Below are 22,497 nucleotides of genomic sequence, written 5' to 3' on the forward strand. Positions count from 1 at the left end.
TTATGGGATCAGATATTTTCCAGTTTATCTATATCGTATTATAATGAATAGCAACACTTATGTCAAGTATGGGGTCATATCCTGTACCCATTGGTCATGCACATTTGCCCATCACTGAAAATGAGGACAGCCAACACAGCAGCTAGGGGGGTGCAGAATATAGACAACTCGGGCAGTGTACGTTATCCCCCTTCCAATGTAGGAGGGTTTACAGAGGGCAACAAATGATCCAATGATCTACCCTAACCCTTTCCACAACACCAGTACTTGAAATGTGCAGGTGCTGTCCGGTTCTGAGTGTCTGCACTTTTTCAAGATGAAAGAGAGAGTACCTGCACTTCTCTACAAAGCTTCAATACATTTAATGGGAGAGCACGGGCACTTCTCAGGAGCAGTACTTGTATATTTCCATTTAAAGCCCTTCAGCATGCACCATTCTAAAGTAAGCTTGGTTGAAGATTCCTTGTACAGTGCCTGACTGCACTGCTGTGGTGTCACAATCTGCCCCTATCCCTCTAAGCATCTGCACCCGCCCATTGAGCCCTAAATGCAACCCTCCTTTTATGGCTCAGAGGACACCCTAAATTGCGAAGAGGAGGCAGGACATGTCACAGGGGGTGGGGGCGGTGAGACTGCTGTTCTCTGAGGGTGTGCAATGCACCATGTTGCATGCGGAACCCCACAATAGGATGGGTGTAGGTTTGCAATATTGTACCCCACCTGTTACAAGAAACATTAGTGTGTGTTTTGCAGTACTTACTTTAAGTTGGTAGTGACTTGTGGGAAACTGGACTTTATTTTAGGGGACCAGGACAGTCCCCTACTGTCAGAATACAGTTTAGACAGAACTGAAATATATGGTTCTGTTATTCCACTCGCCCCACCTTGTGGCCATATTACAAACCGCAGCGAGGTGTGCCAAAGGCAAAGTGTTACCATGCATAGGAAGCTTCATATATTGTGACAATAAGGTTTTGTGGCTTCAAGTGCCCTAAATTCAGTCACAACCGAAGTACCACTTTAGTCACAATATGTAGAGGACCCTATTAATTATCGGACTGTAACAGTGGTGAAGGTAGGTCCGTCCGATGATGTAAGTGGGCGGTGGGTCACCTATGAAAAAGTTTGGCCATCTGTACTTTTTTTTTCAACTAATGAAGCACTGGAGTTTTATGCCTTCACGTGCAGCTGAACAGCAGCAGTAGCTGAAAGAGAAACCAGGGAAGAGGTGTGGCGCCACGGCCAGGGCGACTGACTCTGAAATCTGGGGATCACGGTTCGATCCCCGGCGCCGGCGGCAGATTAGCCCAGCACCATGTGACTCTGGGCAATAGCTTGCTTAATCTTCCCGACGGCCTCCAGCGCCTAGAAACCCTTACGGGTGATTGTTCACGCTCGACAAATGTGGATTTTTATTATTATAAACTCTTTATGCATGTGATGATAAAAAAAAAAACAGTAAGTGTTGATGGAGTAAGGAGGCTGCCTTAAACATCTGTAATGAGCACGCCCCTTCCCTGGCGCCCATAGAGCACTGATCGCCTTGAATGACTGCCTTTGGGAAAGTTTTCTTTTCCCTACATTTACTATTTTATACTCGCAGCTAGCGGCATGTGTACATTGAGGAAAAGAGGTGAACTGGCAGTTATCCAAAAAGCAGGGTTCGCAGAGAGATTGATAGGTTTGGGCTCAATCCGCAAGACCCTGTTGCCCCACCAGTACTTTATCTACTTTCACATATTTACCTGGTGGGGTTGATCATCATGTTTGAGATGTGCCGAGTAAAGTTCATTGGTGATTTGTAGTAAAGTGTCAACTTGTATGTCCAGCACTGGATGCATTAGTTCAGAGCCCTCATTGATTTACCCATGAGACAGAGGTTTTAAACTCTATATTTTGTGCCATTGTCAGCCAGTGGAAGGCCCTCAGATTGAGCCTAAGTCCTTTCGTTCAAGAACCACAATCAAAATGGCTGTCTGTTTCGGTCCTTTTACAGAGCTGTAAGATGGCGGATTTCTTACATTGGGGCCTATTACGATGTCAGTCGGAATTTCCTCTGACCGACAGCATCACAGAAACAGGACCGACAGACCTCTGGTCGGTGATCCCAACTGCCTAAGTATGATGCGACCTCACATTGTGCAGTCACATTCTGCCATTTCTCTATGGGAACTTGTGTTATGGCTGTAAAATGGCTGTAACAGAAGCTCCAACAGAGAAATAGGAGATTGTGTTAATCCCTGCACCCTGTGGCTGGCACCTCAATGTGTGATGAAGTTTCTGCCTGCTTATTGGCTCTTTGTGTATCATTTTAAACTGGATATTTGCTGCTCCGAGGCATGCGTGACTAACTATGCTGTCTTATGAGGCATGAACATAATATGATGCCAAGGCATTTGAACTACATCCATGCTAAACATTTTTGGGCAGAGAAGTATGCGTCCTACTTAAAGTGTTGACTACAAGCATCCCTAGTTGTCTGCTGGCTGTAGTTGTGCAGAGTAAGGCAAATTCATTTGTATAGGTCTGTCTGCAGTTTGAATGGCTTACAGGTCTCTTCTGTGGCAATTTTGGGTGCCAGTGTGATTAATGGTAATCTGGAAGGTGAGCAGCTCCTAGTGTTGCATAGCATGAAAGCACACAGTCAATCATGTTAGGATGTAGTTCAGATGCTGATTCCTCTGTATTGGCTCTGATGTGACTCTGCTTCATCCCAGCTTGGTGTGCTCTCCTGTTAAGAGGTAGGCAGGTTTTAGGCTTGGTCATCATACTTTTGTGAAGACAGTTGGATTCTCTATTCCCGTGCTACTTGAAGCACAGTTTGAAGTCCATCCTGTGTTCATTTTGAGGTTCAGTAGAGCTGTGTGGCAGCTTCTTTGTAATTGAGGATGTAGGTGATGATTATAGTAGGTTCAGAGACTGTACCTAAATAAGTTGGCTCATATCCATATGACAAGTTCATCCATGTAGAGGGGCCTTTTGACCACTATAGTTTATGAACAGTGCAAAAGACCTTACATTTAACCCTTGAATCTACAGGGTACTAATGGAGTGTTTTAACAGTGCATTTGGTGTGGTCTTAGTTATGACGGTTAAAACGCAGTCTGGGTACCAGGGCCCAAATAATTCAGAGCCTAGCAATGATTTTGTGTGGAGACCATAGAAAAAATGCAGTGTTTGAGTTGTTCTAGGATGAGGAGTCTCAGCAGCATAAGTCTGTAGTCTGTGTAGGGGAGTTGGAGGATTTTTTTAATGAAGAGATAATTGCATGTACACACCCTTTGCTACTGCTTCGACTCAGCAGGCACTGAGAGCCATATATCACGAAAAGTAGGGTGCCTGTCCAGAAGACACACAGATATAAAGGGATGACTCTGTACTATACTTCATGGGGAGGGGGGAGGGGGTCATCCTTCATCACTATATTCAGTGGAGGTCAACGGGGAAGGCCATCCTTAATGGAAGAGGATGTCTCACACCCATAATAGCCAAAGAGAGCCAGTCAAACAGTAGTGTATCGGGCTCAGTGCCTCTAAATACTCTGATCTGCAGGAAGCCCTTCTTCACCTGGTGGACCATATGGTCGAGGCTTGAAGTTATGTTCTTTGGAATCTTCGGACCATTTTCCAAGCAGGAGTACATTTGGGTGTCTTAAGTGTACATTTGGAAGTTCACGTAGTACTGCAAGCAGCTGACCCAGAGGCTGGATATAAATATTGAAAAGAAATCAGGACACGGATGATGACGAACGTCACAAGGCAGAGTGTGTGCATGACTCTGATTACCCGATCCTAACGCCTTAGCTTCATTTGATAAGAAATCAGTGGAGCCATTGCAGTGAAAGTACAGAAATGGCTGTCCATTGTTGGAGCATTACCAGCAGGATTGGGGGACTAAGGTTCATAGGTGCAATTTTGTTGTTATTGGCAAAGGAGGAAGATGCTCATTCCTCTTATTGGCCAAGCTGGATTTGGAACCCTTCAAAGGGTGGAATTCAGACTGATGGGCGTGGAGAAGGTTGTTCATTTTTGCACACTCTTTGTAGTTCTCATCACCTCCTTTACCATGACTTTGCAGAGGAAAGGGTGTCTTAATATATGCCAGCAGTTGTCCTGGATTCAGAAGAATAGTGAAGATCACCTGTTTCAGAAGACCCAGAATTGTAACGGAGAAAAGGAAGTTCTTGATCGAGTGGAGGAGAATTATTTAAGGCATGTAGGTGAGCACACATAGAGAGAAGAATTGGACACCTAATGAATTGATGAGCAGAGGTTCAGAATCTCAGCAGATTCCATCTGTATAAAGGAGGACTGTGGTGGAGGAGGTGAAATGAGGGTGTAGTCGTGCTCTTCCACGGTGTTGATGATGGAATTGCTGAATATGGCGTTTAGGACTAAAAAAACTCAAGTTATTTCTAACGATGTTGGGATTTGCAGTGATCACTTTTTAGGGCATCCATATTGTACAGTTCCTCATTGATATAAGAAAATTTGCTTCATCTGATCGGTGCCTCATTTATTCGTTATTCAAAGTAAGCCTTTATTGTCTATCATGATGGCTTTGTGATGACCTTTCCTGTGTCTTTTGCAGCAAGGGCATCTTCAGGTGTAGAATGATTTCAGAGAATTCATCCAAGAAAATGGGCTTGTGTCCCTGTGGCAGTAGAAGACTGATGTGTTGGAAGGACTGTTTGGAATCATGTGCAGTGGATGGCGATTCACTTCAAATACAGGAATACAGCGTTGGGGGACTACAAAGCAGGACATAATGTAAAGTGCATTTATAAAGTATACATTCACTTTCATGGATTTTGGCACTGAATAGCAGATGATACCCAACTTAACCGTACTTATTTTATCGAACAAGGCAGGATGAAAGACTGATTGGATCTTCCAGGATTCAAACTTGTGTCAATGAGGTCAAACACAGATCCCTGCAGTGAATACATGAGTCTAGTGCATGAACAGACCTGAAAGAGCAGCTTTGTCATGTAGGTTGGTACTACTGCCTCTCTCCCTCGCATATATTCCTTATTCTGCAAGAAGATTTGATTGGCCCGAAAGGAGGAAGTGGTTCTTGCTTTGTCTCCAAACCATGACACAATGAGGCCAACTATATGGCATTTGGATTCTGTCAAAATGTCCTGGGTGTCATGAGTCAAGACAGATTTGTGTTCATCGGGCCAGCATGAGGTAAAGAACAGGACTTGGAGCATGTATAGATCAGCCATATCATTTCAATTCGGTGGCGAGAATTCTTTGTCTTTCTAGAGTATGAAGAAGGCAGTGTCTTCAGAGACACAGATGCTCGATTGGTGTTGTACAGAAGGTGACATAAGATGACAGGGCAAATCAGTTGTAAACTGGAGGGTGGAAATCCTATGCAGGTTTCAGAGGGTCTTGAGGTAGCAGAGTGGCACTAGGCAATGTAGTAGCTGTAGGTAATGTTGGTGAATAGTAGTGAAAGGTAAGGAGTATGGTGAGTAACCTATAAAAAAATTGTATTAAGTGGAGGTGTGGAAGAGGTGATAAAGTATATTGAATGACGCTCAATATTACCTTTTTGAGGCTATCTTGTTGAAGGGCACCTGGTTCCTATTATTTGCTTAGACCATGATGGTACTAATACCACAAGTGTTGTTTGTGATTTCCTGGGGTCACTGTGGGACATGATAGCATTCAGACTGTGGATTTCGGGAATGAATGTTTGTAGGGAGTTTGATTTGGAATGTATTACACTATTTGTTCGGGTTGAATGCAAAGCAGAGGTTGTTGATCTCGGTGACTTGTTTCCTGAGGCTAGTATAGACTTCAACAATGAAGGGTTATGGTCTCTCTTATGTTTGCTTAGGTTGTTCAAGTATGTCACGTTTGCACCTGTGGTGCATTAGTTGTACACTGAAACATGTATGAAGTGTGCCTATGCCTCAGCAGTAGCGCTGTGTGTTTCAGAGTAGGGGGCAAAATCTAGCGTTAAAAAGGTTCTAAGGTAGTGATGTTAACTGGATGCATCAGCAATGAACCTCTGTTAGAAAACTCCTAAAGCTCTTGTTTCATTAGAACAGATGTCTGTTTTAATTCGTTGTCACATAAGATGCCTCCTGCGGACTACTGAAGGCAAAATACGGGAATGTAGTTTTACACAACTTTGTACGTATTCTTCTTGGTATCCTTGTACAGGATATACTCTTTTTTTGCTCATGATTCTTTGACAGCTCTCATACATAAAAGAAAGACAGCCTGGTAACAGTTCTCTTCTAAAGAAAGTGAAACTGTTTCTTCCAGAAAGCAATGTCACAACTGCTGTTGAAGACTCTCTCATTCGGGTGGGGGCAACACTCTGCTCCGTGGACTCCCTGACTCCACACTGGCACCCTTAGGGGCATCCTACATGCTGCTGCACTCCTCATCAAGGTCCATAAGAAATATGATAACATCACCCCCTTCCTTACAGAACTATATTGGCTCTCTTTGATGGCCTGGACCATCTTCAAAACTGGCTAATTAGCCACAAAGCCACCATGACTAGAATTTTTACTATGTATGAACATGCATGCATGCATGCATGCATACATACATACATACATAAATAAATACATACATGCATACATACATGCAAAGAAAGGATGGATGTTTTGGCAGATAACAATAAGTGGATATAGATAAACAAAATTAAAAAGGTCCACCCAATTCTACTTACATTTTGGAATTTTGTTGATCTCAGTTCTTGTTCCTCGAATTTCTATTCCATCTTCATCAACACACCAGCAATTACGAAGCTCAAAGTGACCGTAGGGTAGATTAAAATCATTGTAGGATCCTGGGTAACGGGACACACTGCCGCTCAAAAGCCTCCAGAATATATATGGGTTCAATAAAATGTTATCAGTTTCAGATGTGAAGTTGCCTTCCAACACACCTGAAGGAATGCTGTCAAACGTGGCATACTTGGAAAATAGTGGGAAAACATTCTGATGGCCCGCACCGTAGAGCTGGCCAACAAACACGGCAAAATCCTTTGCCGACGTCTTTTTATACTCCATAATTTCATTGAGAATGTCCATGAGAGGCACATCTTTGCCTGCATTGTTCTGTGTGACCCATGCTTGATACCATTCAAAGACCTGCTCAGTGGGGCCATTGCACTGCACTGCTCTCCACCCTCCATCAGCCTTGCACTGTGGGATATACACACTGGAGAACTGAGGCAGGGTGGCAGGGCTGGATAACAGCAGCTGCGCCATCTGCAGGAAGTACGGGCCTGCGGTCAGCTGGCAGGAACTGGGACCTAAAATAAAAGAGCACACTAATATTTATACATATCACACACATATGAACACGTCATGCATACACAATGTCTTCCTGAATATGTTCTCCCTTCCAGTCCTTGCCATTTAGGTGTCCATGATTTCACAAAGCAGCAAAAATCAATAGGAAAGTGGATCACTGGTCCTGAAAGAACCAGGGTATTGCAAAGTCAGTACATCGTACTGTTTAAGAAACCCTCATTCACGTTTGGCAAAGGATCGAGTGAAGCGGTATATCTTGGTTCTCCGCTTAATTGTTATCAACGTGATCGCATAATCATTGGGTTAATCCAATGCTTCCTCCACCCGGAGGTTGTACCACTGGTAGTCTCAGTAGTGATCGTGAATAAAAAAGTGAGGTGACTTGTGGTGAAAAAGTGTTTAATAAAAATCTCGTAAAACCAGTAGATATCTTTATTAGTACTGGTTTCGGGATGGTTTTCTAAAAATATATCTTGTAAGTGTGCACATATAAGACTTGTTATGGTCTAGTGCACTTTTAAAATTGGTGTCAAAAAAAGGTCGACATGTTTCAGCCCTCATAAGCCCCGAAGGGTCAGGTGGGCTTTCTTCAGGACCTAGTGCAATGTTGAGTAACCTAATATTCGAAGGTGCTCTCGTGGAAGTACAGGGAGATGGTAATTACTCCCTTGTTCATACGTTCAACTTGAACCTGGTCTCCCTTGTTGCGGGTTACAGCGGGTACTCTATGGGGGTCGCCTCACGCTCTAGGCGTCGGTCTGAGACCAGTGCTGACTCTGCCTCCTAGGACCCGGTAAAGACATTTTGTACAGCGACTTGCCTGGTTTATTCTAGTTGCTTTAGCTATCACCGACCCCGTCCTTTCATACGTGTCACAAGGCAACCTAACAGAATATGCACATTTTGATTCACTCTAAGAATTGATTTCCTTGAACATAATCTACCTTCACGTGACTACAAATCAGCACAGTTGGCAATGTAGATGTGTATCCTGCCACCTGGTCACCAGTCTCAGAGCACTTATTGCAGTTGGTTTGGCTACATAGTCACCATCATCACGGTAAGCTAAAATGACCACAGTGCTCTGTTCCACTAGCCCGAGTGGCCATCACAATATTTCAACTAAGCAGATTTTAGGGCTGTCCTTTATGATAGTCATGGTGTAACTAATAATTATCTGTCACGTTTCTTCCTGTAGCTACTTGATGTCCTAACAGTGGCTTCCAGTCCACCAGTCAACCATCTGTAAGTGATTTGCTGGGCAGACAGGAAGTCATTTGGGGCTGTTCGTGTGCTCTGCCTCTTTATGTTCACAGTAATGAAGGCACTGCCCTTCAACTTCTTCTTCTGTAGGCACTCTGACCACAGATGATTGAATCACAATATTACATACATCACAGCATGTTCCAGGATACAATAGGAGATAATTAGCAAATTTGACCACTTAGGCGCAGTCCTACGTCTCGCTTCATGGCATGCAAACTGTTATAACTTACTCAACATTAGTCACCTTGGCTTCGTAACACAATCCCACTTATTTTATTAGTAGTGGGCAAGACATTCAACACTGTCAACCACATTGAATGGTGAGTCTTCATCCAGTCCCCTGGATTCAATCAAAAATACTAAAACTGGATTGCAACACTCAGATTTACATTGCATTCATTAAAAAACACCCCAGCATGCACATCAAGAACCACTAGTGCTCGAATGTTAAATCACCGGGCTACTGTTTCGTCATCAAAGTGGGGCACAAGATCAGCTACTTCTTTTGAGACATGGGACAACATCTTTGAAAACGCACCCTTAAGACAAGCGTGCTCAAGCACACACTGACTGGCTGAAAGGGGATGGGAGGATGTTTTTAATAAGCCTAACCACTGCCAATAACTTGGGGTAGCATTCCAACCCCTCATTCTTTTGCCCTCCATGCCATCTCAGAAAAGACTCAGCCATAAGCAAATCAATCTTAACCCTGCTCTAACTTTTTAACTGTAACTAAGATTGATATATAAGAATGTCTTTTAATATCTATAATAATCTACCAATCTGAATTAGGTTGAGTTGTTAGTGGAGGTACTACACCAGCTTGTGTCTCCCCAATAACTCACATAGATATGGCTCCCCAGCAGCACTTTCCGTTCCTGGAAGCGATCTACCCTCCAGATCAACACAGAAGCATCTTTTCCCGACGCATTGCACTGGAAGGAATGCACCATCTGATGTGCAAGAGGGGACAAACAATTCCGAATTTGCTGGTTGGCTTTTCTTTAGGGTATTCAGCCTGTCTCTTGTCTTCTCACATTCAGTTGGGCATTTTGGATGTTTGCCAAGGATCTTTGACCCAGGGATTTCATTGCCTGATACATCGACACACCAGCATTCTCCTGCGAGGCACTGGACTTCCTCATATCTTCCATCATTGGTACAGGTTGGCACAAAGATTTCTGATGAAGCATCACATTCTTGTGACTCTAGAACCGCTTTGATCACATCCGTTAAATCCACATCGATGCTTTCAGGGACAGAAGTGACATGCTCCATTAGTGTTAAGAACTCCTTCTGTTCCAGAAGTGAGGAGAGAGCCGTGAGCATTTTCTGGTTTTCCTGTAAGTTCACTCTGCGACCGAAATTGTCAGAGATAGTCTGATCCAAATTAAATGTCTCTTTTGAGAACCCAAGCGACTCTTTTGTTAAATAAGAATTGTCTTCTGGAGAAAAGAGTTTAGCAAGCTCTACAAAATTGCCACCACTATACCTTCCTTGTAGACCAACCTGCTCGAAAAATTGACTAAAGTTTAATTTTCCCCTTTGGCCAAGGGAGCCTGTAAAGTTGAACCGACTGAGATTCTTCAAGAACTTCCCTCCAAACAGATTTTGCTGAAATCTTTGTGGACTGGAGGTCAACTGAAGAGCAGTTTTACCCAATTTTCTAGATGGAAACAACCCCTGGATTGCTTCAGAGAGCACAGGGACAATCTTAGACTGGTTGACTTCCTGTCTTTGACCAACATAAGACAGGAGCCCAGATGTTGCAAACAGTTCCTGGAGATAGGAAGAGCAGTGTTTTGGGCTGGTTTCTTGTGACTGTGAGATCTTGTTTTGCTCCTCGAACAGACTATGTTGCCTGAAGTATCCAACGGGACCATAAAAGAGCCTAGATAGTGCTTGACGTCTTTTAAAAATGCAGCCTTGTCCATCACCTAAAACAAGAAAAAACAAAATTCAAATGACTACAAAATCTCCAAAACATTATGCTATGCAGTGGAACAAGAGAGCCTGTACTTTAATAATAACTGTTTATATATCACACATCACAAACTATATTTCTCTCAAACCATTTGCAAGAAATTTGGTATTATTATCCAGCTGAAGATACTTATACACTTCAGTTCAAAAAGATGGAAGACTTAGTCTGACGGCCTCAGAAAACATGCGATCTTGTGGTATCTGGACAACGCCCTGTAACTAACATACATTTTGTACTCTCCCAAATGCTGTGCACTCCAGACAAAGCAATGGACTGAAACGGTACAGACTCTATTATTGGGTCCAAAAAGACAGACCAGTGGCCAAAGCTTGTAAAGCCCTTTTGTCTAGACTGCCCCTTGCAGGTGGATTTTAACAGACACATCCAAGGTATTGCGAGGTTGCAGGATGACGTCAAGCAAAACAAGAGTTATTGATGGGTAAAGAACCAAGGAGTCACTCTGCAAAAGTGCAATTCTTCAATGATTTTCAGCATAACCATGCTAAATCCTCTTCGTGAACTAACACAGCCATGAATAATACAAATGAAGTTATTACACAACCAGAGACGTGTGGAGGAAAAAAGAACATAAATGTATTATTAATAACTAACACGTATGTTTCTCTATGGTTTACATGCCCTGTTACTAGCACATGCTGCTATTATACAATTCATTACTCTTTATGTTTGAGTGAATGAATGCTTAGAAGAAAGTTCTAGGTCACAGGCTGAAATGCTAAAGAGCATACTCAGATCTTCATGACAAAGAACCTGAATCTCGTTAAAAAAAGCTGTTTTATGACCAGTGAGGGGAAATACTAATATCAGGATATGGGGTACAGTCTCCCTAATCAAATATTCATCACAAAAAGGCATCCTACACCTTGTGATCAACAAGTCTTCCAATTGGAATCAAAAGTGAAAACAACTGAAGGTATCCCATGGGAAACCACCATAGGTTTTGTTAAAAACCCTCACCCACTCTATTAGTGGCATGCTTCATCACCAGGTCTCATCCTGGTCCCTAAAAGCCAGGATGGGCTCAAACGTTTTTCAGGGGGCCCTTAGGATATTGTTTCAGCCGGGGTCTACTGGTAGATAAAAAAAATAGCTTATAAACACCCAGGTATCCCTTTAATAGCAGGTGTCCATGATATAGGCAAATACAGATGTGGGATGTGGACAGGGTATAATGACCCTACACCCTTTCTAGTGTCACTAAAGCCCGAGTGAAACAATATCATAAGAGGTCCCTGAAAAATGAGGACCAGAAGGAGACCTGGTGATGAAGCTTGCCACACCTTTAGAGGCTTCCCATGGGTTCCCTGCCATTGTTTTCAGAGCTGGATGCCTCAAAGGTTGAAGAAGAAACTACAATTGAGATGGAGGATAATAGCATCTATTAATTGAAAGTTTTTACAGGCCATACATATATTCATAATTATTATTATTGCAAAGATGAGGTATGAGACAGTTCTGAAGGCTTTGCCTGCTGAAAGCTATCCAAACAGCTAAGATTTCGAACAGTGTTCTTTACTGATTTAATGTCAATTTTTTGTTCCATGACACGCTTCTTTAATGCTTTTATTGTAAATATATTACATGAAATCAGTGGTTGAAGTGGGCTGGATCTATTGGGAACGACGTTTTCAATCTTTTTTTAAATTTTACAAAAACAAGCCTTCTAGCCAAGGTGTCTGCTACCTGAAAGAAATGTAAATGTGAATAATTGGTTAATCAGCAAATTTAAAGGCTGCTTGGGAGCCAGCATAGGGTTTTAAATGATGGAGTCATTTGAGGCATCATGGTGACAAAGATGCATTCTTTTTTAGAGTAATGTAAAGGTCTCAAATTAATTCTGGAGTGTGACCTTCTGATGGAAATGTATAAAAAAGGTTTCGACTATGGACAGTCTGTTGTACTCTTAATCCCATCCTCGTCGCCAAAAATATGTTGTACTCTTACATGAAGTAGACGCTGATAGCCATGTAAGTTCTTTAGTACCTTTATTCCAGTTGTACAGCAAGTTGGTTTACTGGTACATCCAACAGGTAGTACAGGTAACAGGATAAGGTAAAGTAGGTTAGCCCAGTAGTAAGTCCTTGGTCCTATGCCACAGCATACACCTTTGTAGTATCAAACCCCCTTGGTAGTATCTAACCCCACCAGGAGCAGCCAGTCTGCTGCTCAGCCCATCTGTAACTGTCATCTGTCACCCTGTCAGACTCCCAACGTTCTATGCATCACAGCATTCTCAACATTCTACTCCAAACACACGCTGTGGCTGAACAGCAGGAGAACTGGGAAACTGCAAGATATGAAAATACTATGCAGGGCATAACACAGTCATACTGCATATTACTAAAAATAGATATGGTTTAAAAGCACGTTTTATTTTAACAATAAATCTCTTTGCACATTTTGCAGGAGCCAATTCTGCACTGTGTGTAATGTTCACAACCTTAATATCATCCCAAAAATATCGTTGGACACAAATATTGTGTGAAAAATGTTGTGATGTCAAGAATATTGTGAGACAGAATATTGCAGTTAGGAATATTGTTTAAGTGGTTAATAGCTTTTTTATATAGTTATATTTATTACTGTTTTTAATTGTTTGTTATGTCTTCTTACTTTTAGTGTTATAAATTATTATCACCTCTGATATTTGTAACGCCTGCTGTGGGCTTCTGAGCAATACTTTGGGCCCCGGCACTTAGTGTTTTACAAATTAAGCACTGCTTATACCTACAAAACCCACGAAAGGGAGGATCTTTCAAGAATTTTCAATAAACTTATGAAGGCAGAAAGTGATGTACATCCTAAGTGTGAGTGAGCGGAGATTGCATAGGAGGAGGAGTCGAGCGAGGGGCCCGGATTGGCTCTGTGAGCCAAGACGACACAATCGGCATGTTGACTGACATATTTAAAGAACCCCATCTCTTCCTGCGCGGCATAATTGCATGCCAAATGCAACAGTCTTGGGGATCAGTGATTGGGGGTACAATTGTATTAATCGTGTCATGAATGTACCTGTCCACGAAAAAAGTGAACAGTTCCCATGCCATATGATCACTACTCGTTCTCTAAAGTACCCCCTTCTTCCTTCCCGTCAAACCCACACAACAACAATAGTTGTATTCTTTATTTTTCTCTCTCACTCTCTTTCTGACAGTGTTCTAATTTTCTCCTTGCCGGCCCCACACACTCTCTTTCTTTCAGACTCGGCCTCCCCGAGCCTTACTCTCTTTTACCATTTCTATGTCCTGCTCTCCTTTCTTCTTCTTCTTTCTCTTTTCCCCCAACACATTTACCTCTCTACCGTTTTCCTCATCAATCTGCTCCTATCAGTCTTTATGGCTCTCCTTTAGATATCTGTCTTCAGAACTTTCTGGGTGGGGGGTGTTGGGGGGGGGGGGGGTATTGCGAGCCCATTGGAGACCAGCTGCAGGTGTATTTATATTGTCCGTCCTTTGTTTCTACAGCGCTGCATTAGGCACACACACCTTGCCCCTCCTCGAACACCAGCGGCATCCCAGAGTTTTATAATGTTAGAAATACATCCCTGTGGTACAGGAGTGGGGGAGTTAGCCTGAGGAGAGATCCATTGGTTGAGTAATGAGTGTAAAAGACAAACATTCACCAGGAATTATTAAATCGCAGCACCTATATACTTTTTTTTACAATGTATTCATGTGGTGTAACGGACAGCAAGGGCGCACGGGGCCCGATTCATTCATCTTTGCCTCTGCGGGCTATAGGAGGTGTGGAGGGAGGCTGAGTGACCACCTCTTTGGGACAGGTCAATGAGAAGAGCTGCATCATGCACCTGGACCAGGTTTGGGGACATAAGACAAGCTGGTGGCCCTCAGGCTCTACGGGATGCGCTCTCCCGAGAGGCCCAGGGGGCGTATTATACAAAGTGCTCCGGAGGCACAATGGGAGTTTGCGCCCGCTTTGCATTCCCCCGGAATACTTTGGTATTACCTAGCATTTGCACACATATAGCACCAGCACTATCATCAGAGGGCACTCCTTCATTCGCAAGGGGGCATGTCCCCATGCAAAAGAGGAAATCTCTTTACACCGTGTCTATAATATGGCCCGGGAGCAGGGGCAGAGTAAAGCAGCTGTTAGGAGCAGCGCTGACAGTACACCACCTAAAAGGAGCTGCTTCAAAGACGCTCCGTATTTCATATGAATAAGCTGGCCTCGGGGCAGCATGAGTTTGCGGCTGCCCTAGGGGCAGCGCATTCAATCTAATACAGCGCACTCTCCTTGTTAGTGCAGAGCACATCTTTTGAAAGGTGCGCGCGGTGCTAACAAGGATAAAATGTGCTGCGTTGTATAATTCGGCCCCAGGAGTGCGCAGGAAGCATCCATAGAGGCCTGTGGTGGCCCTTAGGGTGCAGTTACTCCTTTAGCACCATGGTGCACCTTAAAACAGGTACGCCGAGTGCAAACAGGGAAAGTGCGCCAAAATACATTGAACGTCCTGCCCCACGGGAAGTCACAAAGTCGTGCTGCCCTGGGGGCAGCGCATTCAAGTGAAAAACTGAGGAGCTTTAAAGCAGCCGCATCTGCGGCCCTTCCTGTAATACCAAAGTACCCCCGGAGTGCACACAACAGGCGCACATGCCCGTTGCATCTCCGGGGCACTTTCCATAATACGGCTCCTGGGGTGCTTAGGGTTCTAGTGACCTATTGGTTCAAGGCGCAGGTGCTGAGCTGAGGATCCTGGTGGAGCCTGCGACTCATCCATGAAGGGTCATCCACAGGTAGTGGTTATAGATTGGCCCCGTGGACAAAAACACGTTTGCTTAAAACGGCTTGTTTTGTTGCCTGAAAGCTGGTCATGAGACTTTTTCCTTTTTCAAAAACGGCCCAAAAAACAGCACCTCTAATGCAATCTGGCTATCAGCATTTATGATGGAATAGTCACCAGTCTCCATGTTATGAGCAACTAACCTTTAGAGTTTCTTTTGGGCACAAGTGAGAGGGAGTGGTCGTACAGGTGGTTGTGTTTGCGGGTTTGGAACTTGAGTGACATTCAAGGCTTAAAGAAAAGTACACATATCAATAAAATGTCTGTGAAAAGCCTGGCTTATGACACATACCGCAGCTCGGGGGCTCGCCGGCTCTCCTGGTTCCATAGATTTCCCTCCCTCTGGCATCCACACACCAGCACTGCCCTCCACGCTGGCACTGCACCCGCCGATACTCCCCACGGTCATCACAGGATGGCACAAAGACATCCCCAGACTCAGTCGCCGTGAACCGCTCGAGCTCACATTTAGATGGACCTGCAGGAAACATGCACAATTACTGAGTGTATTATCACCAGTGACAGAAGATGAAGGTACGAGACACAACCAGTGCACACATGGCGTCTTTCTTCAGCAACAGCAATATTAATTCCAATTATAACATGCTAATTAGAGTGGGCACCACTGTCACATTGTTCCATGAACATTATGGTATGTTACGTTATGTTACGTCATGTTCATCAAGAGGTGCAGGTTATTCTAAATGAAGACATCAGGGCGCACACAGAGTGTTGCAATGGTCATGTAATTCTTGTCAATGGGCACTTGGGACCCTCAGTGATTCCTACAATCCTCTGGAACCATTCTATTAACCATGTCATAAAGTACTACTTACTCACCTATTGAATGTGCCCATTTTTCTGACCCGCTTATTGCTGGCTTTATGACTCTGGGCACTTTACCACTGCTAAACAGTGCTAAAGTGCATGTGCTCTCATCTAAAGCATGGCATGATTGGTTTACACCTGTTTGGCATATTTAATTTGTCTTGTAAGTCCCTTTTAAAGTGGCATCCCATATACCCACGGCCTGTAAATTAAATGACAATAGTGGGCCTGCAGTACTGCTTGTGTCACCCACAGATGTAGCCTTTCAAACCTGTCTCTGGTCTGCCACTTCTGGGTCTGCGTGCTCAGTTTACTGCCACAGTGACTTGGCATTTAAAGCTATGTGACAAACCTTTAAAAAACTCCCCTTTTACTACATGTAGGTTACCCCTAAGGTAGGCCATAGGTAGCCCTATGGGTAGGGTGCTGCATGAGTAAAAGGTAGGTCAGGTGGGTTTATTGTGTGGCATGTCGTGGTAGTGACAAACAGCTTTTTTGGTTTCTCACTACTGTGAGGCCTACTCCTCTCATAGGCTAGCATTAGGAATTCACAGCACTGAAACAACCTGGGTCTGGGGCTGAGTAAAGAAAGTACACAAAATAGCCAAGGTAAACCCCATTATAAAAGTGACAACTCTATAAGAGAGCCTATCCTTAAACAGGACCCATCAATCACTTAAGGTGGTTAATTGTTATTATCATCTGGGTCTGTATGCTCCAACCTGCTGGACCAGTTCATGAAACAGTGATCCGGTCACTAGCATGGAAGAAACAACAAAGGAGGATAGTCACCTGATCCCTCACGGGTATTGTCTGGGATGAAATCCTACCCAAAGAGCAAAACGGGAGATCCTAAAATCAGCAGTAAAAATTATAATAGTGTGAATTTAAAAATGGCTAAGGATGCTCAAAGATTCTTTATTGGTAGAGGACCCTTGTCAAGATTAAGAAGCAAAATGGCAATATGGCATAAATAGTTTTGTCATTATGCTATTGTCCATAGCATGATTGGTCAACATGTTTCTGCCCACAAAGGATCAAATAGTATCAGGGCTTTCGTCAGGACCTAAATTACTGCTGTGGTTCAATGTGAAAATGTGTCAACAAAATATTCAAAAAGGGGTGTGTGAATAAACTAATCCTACCGCACCGGTCAGGTCAGGAACAATCAAAACCGGATACCTGTGGAAGAAAGTAAGAAGATACAATAGCCCATTGTGTACAAACAAACTTACTCAGTGGTCATTAATCCTAAATGACCTTAAATCACGCATATATTAATGCTGAATGGCATTCAATGTAATAAATTGAATTGCACTTACCCATATCAAGTGGGTGCTGCCCTCACCTCAACCTGGTCTCAACTCAGGGAAAGGGGCCCCGCTCTAAACATAAAAACAGTAGGAGAGAAAACAGGTAGCAACTGGTAATACCTGAAAAAACTCTCCTCTTGAAGGCATGGTATAAAACATGAGATGCACCCAAGTAGCGCAATGGATGGCAAAAAATGGTCAATCAAAACGTTAACAAAATAATAATAGCAACTAGAAGGACCCGGACTGCGGTGCCTTATGAAGACGGATAGGTGTTCACTCCCGTACTAACTCTCATGGTGCTACTAGGCAAGTGGAAGAGCCACATAGAAAAGTACCCCAGAGAGACAAGCCTCTTAACAGGTTTTCCAGATCCTTAAAGGTAAAAGGTCAGACCAAACTTAGGTAGAATAAGGAGGAAACCCAAAAGTGATCTCTCAGCGCTACCAAATGCTCAAGACCAACAAGAAATTAAAGCAAATCAACTAAAGTAACAAAAAGCAACCAAAGCACCCAGTACATACGAAACAAAGTTGACAGAGCTACAAGGTCTAAACTCACCTGTCCGTCGGTACCCCGGGGCGGTCTTTGAATCAAGACCGGAGGTATCTGCGGACGAACCGACACTGTCTACTTATCTTGACAGATGAGGCCCTAGAACAAGGCTGGATCACTGCTCATGAGGCTCAGTTCCTCTATACAGCATACCCTATCATCCCTTACTTTTATGTATTACCCAAAATACATAAAGGGGTTTTTCCTCCACCTGGTAGACCCATAATTTCGGGGACAGGGTCTGTTCTTGAACCCCTATCTACCTTCGTAGATTTTTTCTTGAAACCGCTTGTGAGAACCATGCCCTCTTTTGTTGAAGACACGAAAGACTTGCTACGCATCCTGGATGGGATGCCATTTGATGTCACCCAAGATTTTTTGGTGAGTTTTGACGTGGAGTCATTGTATACATGTATTCCACAGGATGAGACATTAACTACTGTAAGAATGCTCCTTGAGGGTGTCTCCATGCAGAGCCCAACTCCAGTGGACTTCATCATGACATGTGCAACCATAGCCATGAAAGAGAACTTCTTCAAGTTCGAGGAGGATCTCTTTTTACAAGTCTCTGGGACTTCCATGGGGAGCATTTTCGCACCATCCTTAGCGAATCTGTACGTCCACCAGATCGAACAGACCGAGATCCTCTCTGATACAAACCCGTTTCTAGGTCATATTTTGACCTGGAAACGTTATATTGATGATATTTTTGTCATCTGGAGGGGCTCGATCGAGACAATCAGAGATTTTCATACCTGGTTGAATAACAAGAACAGGTTCCTGAAATTCACCTGTGATTTTTCAAGAGAAAGCATATCCTTTTTGGATCTACGGATCAGCCCAAATAATGACACTCTCAGTACTGAACTCTATAGGAAAACGATGGCACGGAACTCCCTCCTACATTTCCAGAGTCACCATCCCAGAGCTCTTAGGGAGAACCTTCCATTTGGACAATTTCTCCGCATTCGGCGGAATTGTTCTGAAGTGTCTAAATACAATGAACATGCTTCCTTTCTGTCCACACAACTACAGAAGAGGCAGTACCCTAAGAAGATCATCAAGACATCTATGAAAAGAGCTAGGAACAACCATAGAGAGGCTCTGCTTGAGAAGAGAACACAGGGCCCCATTGAAGACAACAAAAGGATTACTTGTGTCAATACGTTTTGTAACTACTCCAATGCACTCAAGAAGAGCATCTTAAAGAACTGGAGGGTGCTCAAAATAGAGGGTAGCTCTCTACCTCCTCCCCTCTTTGCCTTTAAAAGGAGTTCGAATTTGAAAGACCAATTGGTACATACCCGCCCTAAATTAATGAGGAACCCAGAATCAACTACACTTTGGGGATTACCACCAGTTGTGGGTCATTTCCCATGTGGGACCTGTTCAGTATGTTCTCAAACTCGGCATACTACCGAGGTAGATATTGGGACAAGTAGACCTTGGTCCCTTAAAGCACACACGAACTGCAACAGCGAAAGGGTGATCTACCTAATAAAATGCCCCTGTAACAAGAACTATGTGGGCATGACATCACGTAAGGTCAAAGTGAGAATATCGGAGCACAAGAGCACCATTCGGTGCAAGAAAAGTGCGACCAAGCTCACTAACCACTTTGTATCAGTGGGCCACAAGGAGAACGAGCTACAGTGGGTCATCCTTGAACAACCACGTATTCCAGCTCACATAACTGACATCCAAAAGTTCCTATTACGCAGAGAGCAGAGGTGGGTGCACAGACTGCACTCAGATACTGAAGGTCTGAATGATGAGATTCCTTGGTTGTTGCTATAGTCTTTCCTCTCACAGAGTATTAAGGATATGGATTTACCTGCATGCCAGACAGATGATACTATTGGGAGTTTGTTATTTTGTCATACTTACCATATGGAAACTATTTGTAACCCCTATTGGTATTTGTATTTGACCCATAGCACTCTTGGTTGGTTTTGAGCATATAAAACACTGCCCCAAGTCAATGACTTTGGGTATTTACATACAGAAGGATACGGCGTTTCAAGCACTTTTTTAATACACTCTGAAGTGATTCACTGACTCGTTTGCTATCTTTTCTTACGTATAGCAACATTCCTTCCACACTACGATTGTGAGCTGGCAAGGCACAGTACAGAGTGGGTAACAGATACTGCACACGCGCATTGCGGGTGAGGGATTGCGGGTTAGCGTTCCCTTCTCTGCGCATGCGCGGGCTTCAGTGAACAGAGAACTCGTTTGCTATCTGTTCTTACGTATAGCAACATTCCTTCCACACTACGAGTGTGAGCTGGCAAGGCACAGTACAGAGTGGGTAACAGATACTGCACACGCGCATTGCGGGTGAGGGATTGCGGGTTAGCGTTCCCTTTTCTGCGCATGCGCGGGCCTCATAGAACAGGCATGTTTGTGGACACCTAATCCAGCCCGTCGCACCTGCATCGAATACGGATAGAGAGGGATAAGTAGACAGTGTCGGTTCGTCCGCAGATACCTCCGGTCTTGATTCAAAGACCGCCCCGGGGTACCGACGGACAGGTGAGTTTAGACCTTGTAGCTCTGTCAACTTTGTTTCGTATGTACTGGGTGCTTTGGTTGCTTTTTGTTACTTTAGTTGATTTGCTTTAATTTCTTGTTGGTCTTGAGCATTTGGTAGCGCTGAGAGATCACTTTTGGGTTTCCTCCTTATTCTACCTAAGTTTGGTCTGACCTTTTACCTTTAAGGATCTGGAAAACCTGTTAAGAGGCTTGTCTCTCTGGGGTACTTTTCTATGTGGCTCTTCCACTTGCCTAGTAGCACCATGAGAGTTAGTACGGGAGTGAACACCTATCCGTCTTCATAAGGCACCGCAGTCCGGGTCCTTCTAGTTGCTATTATTATTTTGTTAACGTTTTGATTGACCATTTTTTGCCATCCATTGCGCTACTTGGGTGCATCTCATGTTTTATACCATGCCTTCAAGAGGAGAGTTTTTTCAGGTATTACCAGTTGCTACCTGTTTTCTCTCCTACTGTTTTTATGTTTAGAGCGGGGCCCCTTTCCCTGAGTTGAGACCAGGTTGAGGTGAGGGCAGCACCCACTTGATATGGGTAAGTGCAATTCAATTTATTACATTGAATGCCATTCAGCATTAATATATGCGTGATTTAAGGTCATTTAGGATTAATGACCACTGAGTAAGTTTGTTTGTACACAATGGGCTATTGTATCTTCTTACTTTCTTCCACAGGTATCCGGTTTTGATTGTTCCTGACCTGACCGGTGCGGTAGGATTAGTTTATTCACACACCCCTTTTTGAATATTTTGTTGACACATTTTCACATTGAACCACAGCAGTAATTTAGGTCCTGACGAAAGCCCTGATACTATTTGATCCTTTGTGGGCAGAAACATGTTGACCAATCATGCTATGGACAATAGCATAATGACAAAACTATTTATGCCATATTGCCATTTTGCTTCTTAATCTTGACAAGGGTCCTCTACCAATAAAGAATCTTTGAGCATCCTTAGCCATTTTTAAATTCACACTATTATAATTTTTACTGCTGATTTTAGGATCTCCCGTTTTGCTCTTTGGGTAGGATTTCATCCCAGACAATACCCGTGAGGGATCAGGTGACTATCCTCCTTTGTTGTTTCTTCCATGCTAGTGACCGGATCACTGTTTCATGAACTGGTCCAGCAGGTTGGAGCATACAGACCCAGATGATAATAACAATTAACCACCTTAAGTGATTGATGGGTCCTGTTTAAGGATAGGCTCTCTTATAGAGTTGTCACTTTTATAATGGGGTTTACCTTGGCTATTTTGTGTACTTTCTTTACTCAGCCCCAGACCCAGGTTGTTTCAGTGCTGTGATTATTGTTCTTTAGGGGAAATTACAACCTGCTGGTCTACAATTTTGTACTAAAACTTTCCCTTAGACCTCCACCAACATTAATTTGTGTTATTAGCATTAGGAATTCCCTTATATGGGTTCAAGTGGTAATTCCTCATCTGAAAGGAGTAGCATTCCCATGGTTGGTATGTTTGGAATAGTGGTGATAAATCCTGCTAACTGGTGTAGTTGGATTTGTTATTACTATTTTAGAAATGCCACTTTTAGAAAGTCGTCATTTCTCTGTGCTTATAACTCTTTCTGCTTTGCAGCCTGCCTCCAATCCACGTCTGTGACAGGTTGCCAGCTACACTTTGTGCATACTTTCCAGACAGCTATCACACTGGAAGGGTTGGGTGTGACGCGGTTACATCTTGCATACAGATAATCTTTCAGGGCTGGGAGGGAGGGAGGTGGGGAGCACTTGCATTTGTATAGGCTGTGTCCTGCCCTTACACAATAGGCTGATTTACCCCCTATTGATGTCTGGAGCCAAAGGGTTGAAAGGGGGTGTTGTGCACTTCTAAGGTTTCTTTTGAAGTCATCACCTGAACAAAG

The 22,497-nt window shown here is 43.5% G+C and overlaps 1 protein-coding gene across 1 annotated transcript in view; it reads right to left on the reverse strand.

Moving 5' to 3' along the window:
• The window catches only part of TG (thyroglobulin), a 660,241-nt gene that overhangs the window by 523,346 nt on the left and 114,398 nt on the right, over positions 1-22,497 (reverse strand). The window contains exons 8-10 of the mRNA XM_085604890.1: positions 15,656-15,841; positions 9,400-10,491; positions 6,700-7,287 (exon numbers count right to left, since the gene is read on the reverse strand). Coding sequence (XP_085461016.1) covers positions 6,700-7,287; positions 9,400-10,491; positions 15,656-15,841 — 1,866 coding nt within the window. The remainder of the gene's footprint in view (positions 1-6,699; positions 7,288-9,399; positions 10,492-15,655; positions 15,842-22,497) is intronic.

The sequence above is a fragment of the Triturus cristatus genome, chromosome 5_1, assembly GCF_964204655.1.
Source record: "Triturus cristatus chromosome 5_1, aTriCri1.1, whole genome shotgun sequence".
Lineage (NCBI taxonomy): Eukaryota > Metazoa > Chordata > Amphibia > Caudata > Salamandridae > Triturus > Triturus cristatus.